The following is a 6,984-nucleotide window of genomic DNA, read 5'->3' as shown; positions in this document are numbered from 1 at the left end:
CATGTTCCAGTTGACATCATTTTTTTTTTACTTTTTTCTTTCTAAAAACGTCATGCAAACTTTCTGTACACTGTATACTGTTTCCACATACTTTTTTCTATTCAGGTATAGGAGTTTACAACTATCACATCTTATGTTATTAAAATAAACAGTGTTATATATAAAAATGTATGCAGCAATAGCATTGTTCTTTATTGCTGAAGCTCTGATCCTTTTAAATAAATATTTTTCATCACACAAAAATGGGTGGGGGGGGATAACTTTTTGTTTAGTTTACAGAGAAGGATGTCCATAGATGCGTGCAGTAAGATAGATTATCCAAAAGCTGAAGATTCAAATTGCTGTAGTTTCTTCGGCTTGGGATATTTCCCCTCTGTTTTAAACTGGAGCTTTCTTGAAAGAAGTAGTTAAATTAGACACAGTTCAGTAGTTTATCTCTACAGTGTCATAAATCTTTTGTTACTTCTCTATAATTTGTAGTTCATAAATTTTCAGATAACCTCTTCCAGATGAATTGAAATGTTGCTGTTAGTTCTCCAAAATAGATTATTGTTCTGGTTTGAATTTCTAAAAATGAGAGAGAAGACTACAAATTCATAAAAAGGGGCGGGAGTAGAAGTGAGGGGGGGCAATCTTTGCTGACAAAATCCCACTTATTCTCTGCTGACCTTCATGAGTAAATCAGGCCTGCTGGGGATTCAACTTTCAGTTGGATTTCCTCTGCAGGGGGAGAGGTGAAGATAAAGGAATAAGTTCTCTCTGTCTTGGAGTAATGTGCCCACAATGAGATAAGTCTGGACCCTTTAGGAATTCTCCTGTTCAGATCATAGTATCCCAGAGTGGAAACTAGGCCACCTAGTCCCACTTCCTGCTCAGCGCAGGACCAGCCTCAAGCATCCAGGAGAAGGATCTGTCCAGCTGCTGCTTGAAGACCCCCAGTGAAGACTTCCCAGGAAGTCCGCATGTGCTGGGCCTTCTGGATGGGCTACAATTAAGGTTGACAGCTCCAGGTTGGGAATCACCTGGAAAATTTGAGGGTGGAGTCTGGGGAGGGTGGGGTTTGGGGAGGGAGAATGCCATCTAGTCTATCCTTCGAGGAGAACTGATCTTGATCTTGTCTGGAGACCAGTTGCAATAGCAGTAGATCTCCAGGTGCTGCCTGGAGGCTGGTAACCCTAGCTACCGTGGACAGGCTCGGGGAAGCTCCTGGAAGCATCTCCAGGGGGAAGGAAGCTCGGTCTCCTCCCAGGGCTAGAATTGACAAGCCTTTGAAATCCTGGAAGCATCAGCTCTGCCCAGCAAGTCGGCTCCGATTTCTGAGCCTCGGCGTACTGCGCAGAACGGGAGGGGGCCGGGCCATATTGACTGGGCTGTATTGATTAGCTGCCTGCTGAAGTTGCAAGGAAGAAACCGGGCCCTGATTCCCAAACAAATATGACGTGTTAAAATGAGCATCGGAGCACAAGTGGGGCTCCAGCTTCCAGCCACAAAAGATCCCTTTCCCAGGCTGTAGAAGCCTGGGAGACGGTGGGGACTGCTGGGAGAGGTTTCCCAGAGGATCGGTGGTGGTGTGAAAGTCATCGCATAAGGTGGAGCCAGCCTCAAAGCGGCTGCTGCAGGTGGCCTTCAGTCACATTGCAAAGAACCTTGTGTTGGGGCGGTACAGCCAAATCTTTACAGCCAATAATCTCTCCAGTGGCCAGTCAGAAACCGTGCTGGGCAAAAGCCCCAATGGGCCCCATGAAACACTTGGTGGGTGCCGGGAAGGGCCTATCGATAGGTGGCCTGGCGACTGTGGGCACCATGCTGGGGATGTTTGCATGATACCAGGGCTAACCATGCTGGTTCACCTGGGGCAGAAATAAGAAAGAGGGCATGCAGCAACCTGGCTTCAACTCTCTAAAAGGAGTGCTATTGCCTCTCTCTGGCCCCTAGTGTTGGAGTGTCCTACTAGGTTGTGGATGGATGGATGGATGGATGGATGGATGGATGGATGGATGGATGGATGGATGGATGGATGGATGGATGGATGGATGGATGGATGGATGGATGGATGGATGGATGGATGGATGGGGACAAAGATGGTCCTTCTCTGAGACCTGGGAACACCTCTGGGACCTTTGATCTCCTTGCGGGCTGTGGAATAGAGCTTGCTTAGAAAATGTGTATGAATGTGGCCTACAAGGCTGAACAGCACACTCTGTCTTTTTATTTCCTTTTTCTCTCCTTCCTTGTTTTGTACGTTCTGTTTTTTGTTTTGTTCCAGAAGGAGCTTAATTCCGTGGCTTCTGAACTGGCAGCGCGGCAGGAAGAGAGCGAGCATTCTCATAAACATTTAATTGAACTCAGCCGGGAATTTAAGAAAAATGTACCTGAGGTACAGTATATTTCCTATTATAGAATTAACTCGGTGGGTAGGCGTATTTTCTTCCCCCTCCTGTTGAAGTGTGTGTGTGTGTGTGTTTGTGTGTGTGTGTGTGTGTTTGTGTGTGTGCTTTTTAAACAAACTGAAGACATCAGTGACTAACAAGGAAAGAAGAAGGTAATTAGCCACAAAGACAAATTATAGCTCCAAATGTTCAATTATTGCTTATTATTTCTGCCTCCAGTGGTGCTGTTTTTGGCAAAAAAGGCCCAGGGTCCCAATCCTGGAAGGCACTGAGCCATGCGGCGGGGGTTCCGGCAGCCTTTGGGAACTGTGGAGGGCCGTGGGCGCTGAGGACCTCGGTGGATCAGTCCCTTGGCACTTCCTTTTCCAGGAAGATGGTCTGGAGGATTCCCCTCCTTCCTCAAGTGGTTTATAAAAAGCAAATGTTTGAAGGGCAGCTTGCCGAAATCCTGGCACTCGCCTCTTACAGCCAGATGGGAGAGCGTGTTGTTGTTGTTTTCGTGGTTGATGCTCTTTTTTTCTCCCCAAAATAAATTTTATTTTTATCAGTTTGACGACGGAGGGCTTCCCCCCCCCCATCCTCTTGCCAGCCTTGTAATTGCATTTCTCCCCCTTTCCATCTCAATTAAGAGGAAAACGTTCCATTATCAAGGGAGTAAACAACTTTCTCCAAAGGAAGCCTTGCCCTCTCTTGCCTAACCAGTGGGAAGGGAACGCCTTGCATGTGTCTAACCCAGCCTTTCTCAGCCTTCTGACCATGGAGGAGCCCCTGAAGTAAATGTTCAGGCTTTGAGGACCCCTGGAAGTGAGGTCAGCCCTCACACCCTGTCACCCCCCCCCTCCATCCACACCCTTCATCCTTCTTTTACTCCCTCCCCACACCTTTATTACTACTTAAGTGGATTTGCTGCATGTAGGCATCCCCGCCTTTTGATTTTTACACCCATGGCCCCCCTGGGTGAAGGCAGCCAGTTCCCCAGCTTCTGACCATGTCCACTTAGGCAGGAGATAAAAGACCACGGACCCCTCTTTGACTCCCACAGACCCCTGGTTGGGAATCCTTGATCTAACCCCTAGGAAAGGGGTTGGCGAGACCTCCCCCCCCCCCGAAAGGCTCAGTATGACCCTGCAGCTCTTCCCAGCTGGCTCCTGACAATGCATTCGCACACACTAAGTAATGCATTTTCAATGCAACTGGATGGAAAATCCACTTGGAGAAGGAGGAGGAGGAGTTGGTATTTATATCCCGCTTTTCACTACCCAAATGAGTCCCAAAGTGGCTTACAATTCCAGCTTGGTGTTGTAGTGGTTAGGAGTGTGGGCTTCTAATCTGGTGAGCCGTGTTTGATTCCACAATCCCCCACATGCAACCAGCTGGGTGACCTTGGGCTCGTCACAGTGCTGATCAAGTTGTTCTGACTGAGCAGGAATATCAGGGCTCTCTCAGCCTCACCTCCCTCACAGGGTGTCTGTTGTGGGGAGAGGAAGGGAAGGTGACTGTAAGCCACTTTGAGACTCCTTCAGGTAGAGTAAAGCTGCATATAAGAACCAACTCTTCTTCTTCTCCCCAAAACAGACAGGTGGGGCTGAAAGAGCCCTAAGAGAACTGCTCTTTGAGAACAGATCTAACAGAACTGTGAGTAGCCCAGTGTCACCCACCTGGCTGCATGGGGAGGAGGAGTGGGGAATCAAACCCAGCTCTGCAAATTAGAGGCTACTGCTCTTAATCCCTGCACCATGCTGGCTCCCCTGCATACAGTCTCTGAAGTGGATGGAAACGGCATAATTTAGCCTGTGTGTGTGGAAGTTCTCTCTTTCAGAAGCTCATGCTCTCTCCTGCCCATACTCTGAGATGCTCCTGAGTTGAGTCTAACTTTCCAAGTGCAGACCAATATGGCTACTCTCTGAACTGAAATTGTCTTTTGGTTGGGTCCCCCTCCCTCCCTGCCCCGTTGCCCATTTCAGTCCACTGCAGACCCTGGAAAGCCACTGTTGTGGATCTAGTGAACCCAGCCTGCATCTCTTATCATTTTACTGGGCCCTTCCTTCAAGGAACTCGCATCCAGGTGGCTCTTGAGTTCTCCCTTTTCTCTTGCTGTCCCTCACAGGGTCGTTGTGAACCTGAGAGGGAGCAGCTGGGCCAAAGTCACCCTGTGAGCTTCGTGGTCTCAGCCTGATTTTGTGGGCTGCTTTCATTTAGGCTTCTCTCTTGCCTTGCTAGGGTGGCCAGAAGTCAGGCGTGATTTGACAGCACTTTAGATGCTCAGACCCCGCCCTGCCCATGCGGCCCTCCCTGAATCATTTCTACACACCTGAATCCTTTGTAAAGAGGCCCTCAATGGTTCCCCCTTTTGTTTTCCAGGGAGTCCGGGAGATGGTGGCTCCCGTTCTGAAAAGCTTCCAGGCAGAGGTAAGAAACCATCTGTGCCCCGGTAGCCATTTGGCCTTTGGGGTGGCAATTGCAAAGAACCCCGAGAAATCCATCGACACACGTGGGGAGCCAGAGCGTGCCAAAATGCATGGGTCCAAAGGATGGAGTTTGTTTCCTGTTTTAGGATCGTCTCTGACTTTTTAGTCTGCATATCCAGCATTGTTCTGTAAGAAGACCAGAAACCTCCTGCTGAACCGGATCAAAGGCCCCTCTGATTCAGCATCCTCCTTCTAACAGTAGCCATCTTGGTGCGGTGTGGAAATTCACAAGGTGAATGGTCTTTCCCAAAGTTGTCCCTCTTGCTCCCGGGACTCAGGTGCATACTGCACTTGTACAGGGAAACTCCATTTAGTTCTATGGCTTGCAGCCTCTGTATTTCCAGTTCCTGACTTCCTTAACTCAGTCCAAGAGCCCTGAGATGTCGTTCTGCTCAGCAAGATCTGTTGATAACCCTCAAGGACTGTATATGATTACAAGGCCCAGATGTCTGTGGGGGCTGGAGGTATGGTCCGTTCACAGGTATTAGGTTTGTAGCAAGCAGATGGACAGCCTACTAGGGCAGAATTCAGAGCCCTATCTTTTGTAGCTGAAGGATCTCAGCCATTCGAAGTCCTGGAGTGTTTCATTTCCAGCTGCAGGGAAGGGAATTATTGCAGTGCTCCAACTTGGTAGTGGGAGGAGGACACTGTGTAGGAGAAGAAGTGTTGGGTTTTATACCCTGCTTTTAACTACCTGGGGGAGTCTCAAAATGACTTACAATCATCTACCCTTCCTTTCTCTGGATCAGACACCCTGTGGGGTCGGTGAGGCTGAGAGAGCTCTGAGAGAACTGTCCCAAGGTCACCCCACGGGCTGCATGTGGAGGGAGGAGTGGGGAATCAAAGATTAGAGACTATCACTTTTAACCATCACACCACATAGAAAACCCAACAGGTTGGGGTGGAAGATTCAGCCTGGATTTTTCTGTGATTGGCTGTGCTGGTGGAGTCAAGCAGTCTAGGGGAAATATTTTGCCTGTGAATCTGCTGGTTATATAAACTGGCCCTTAGGGAAGAAGTGAACTTGGGTCTCCAAATAGGCCAGCCTGTTTAGTCATCTGCATCTGTTGTTGGCAATCCCAAACGGCCTTGCATTCTTGACCCAGAGGAACCAGCGTTTTAAAAATATATCTTTGCCCCAGCAAATAGGGACTGTCTGTGAATTTGGGCATCTTAAAACGGTCTGCTGTAGGTAACTTTGCAACTCGACCTTGTCCAGAAAACCCCATCAAGAGAAGATTCGTTGTGGAGCAGACAGCTCTTGGCCTGTGGATTTAAGCCTGTCCCTGGGCTAAAAAGACCTAGTGGTTAAACTTGAGAGAGGCTTGGTGGATGCCAGGGGTAGCGACAGGACAGAGAGAGGGAAGATGAAAGTTGGGGAGGAACATAGCAGAACGACGGGGAAGCAAGGGATTCAGATGCAGGATACAGACAGAGAGTAGCTCAGGCCAGTCCGATCTCATCCGTCCCGGCTAGTAAACGGATGGGAGACCTCTGAGGACTGCAGAGGCAAGCAAGGGCAACCCACCTCTGGCCGCTCTCACCTTGAAAACCCTACCCCAGGGTGGAACCCTGTTGGTCCCCTGGTAGCAGCAGGACCCCTCCTAGCCATCCACAGGGGTGGTGCGGTCAGAGGGAAGACTCGGGCGAGAGCCATTCCCCTGTGCATTCTGCCCCCACAGTCCCTGGACGGAGATCTCTGATCGGCACCAGAATGTTGCTCTGCTTCCCCTAATCCAGCCACATATTGTGAGCACAGGCACACGTAGCGTTCCTCGGACGAAGGCTGTCTCATGGGGTCTGCTCCCTCTTTTAACATACGTGTGCAGGTGGCGACTCAGAGAGATCTGAAGCTTCCCAGAGTTGGGGAATAGGAGAGAAATGTCTCACTTGGGAATGTTCCTAAAATGCTCATTCTTCTGGCAGGGGGGGATGTTTCGCCTTCTGCGCCGCTTCTCATGTGCTTAGAGCAAAGCCCCCCAGAGAGACCCTGGCGCACATTAGGGTCTGTCATCGTGCAAGCGTTGCGTTACTTTTAAATCTGTCTCTTTGGAACGACATGACGGCAGGAGGAAAATATTAAAGTAAACAATAACCGGATTTACACAAATGCGAGCTGATTTCCA

General features: G+C 49.3%; 1 protein-coding gene across 11 annotated transcripts in view; it reads left to right on the top strand.

Moving 5' to 3' along the window:
* CUX2 (cut like homeobox 2) overlaps positions 1 to 6,984 on the top strand; it is a 117,893-nt gene that overhangs the window by 74,810 nt on the left and 36,099 nt on the right. For 6 of the 11 annotated variants that reach the window (XM_077309358.1, XM_077309356.1, XM_077309363.1 and 3 more), the window contains exons 2-3: positions 2,267 to 2,377; positions 4,752 to 4,799. The exons of 1 other annotated variant lie outside the window; for it this stretch is intronic. In XM_077309358.1, the coding sequence (XP_077165473.1) occupies positions 2,267 to 2,377; positions 4,752 to 4,799 (159 nt within the window). Of the gene's footprint in view, positions 1 to 2,266; positions 2,378 to 4,751; positions 4,800 to 4,944; positions 5,091 to 6,984 lie in introns of all 11 variants that reach the window. 4 more of the 11 variants (XM_077309366.1, XM_077309364.1, XM_077309359.1 and 1 more) reach the window with 2 other exon arrangements.

This window comes from Paroedura picta, chromosome 13 (genome assembly GCF_049243985.1).
Source record: "Paroedura picta isolate Pp20150507F chromosome 13, Ppicta_v3.0, whole genome shotgun sequence".
Lineage (NCBI taxonomy): Eukaryota > Metazoa > Chordata > Lepidosauria > Squamata > Gekkonidae > Paroedura > Paroedura picta.
This window is presented reverse-complemented; position numbering and strand designations above follow the sequence as displayed.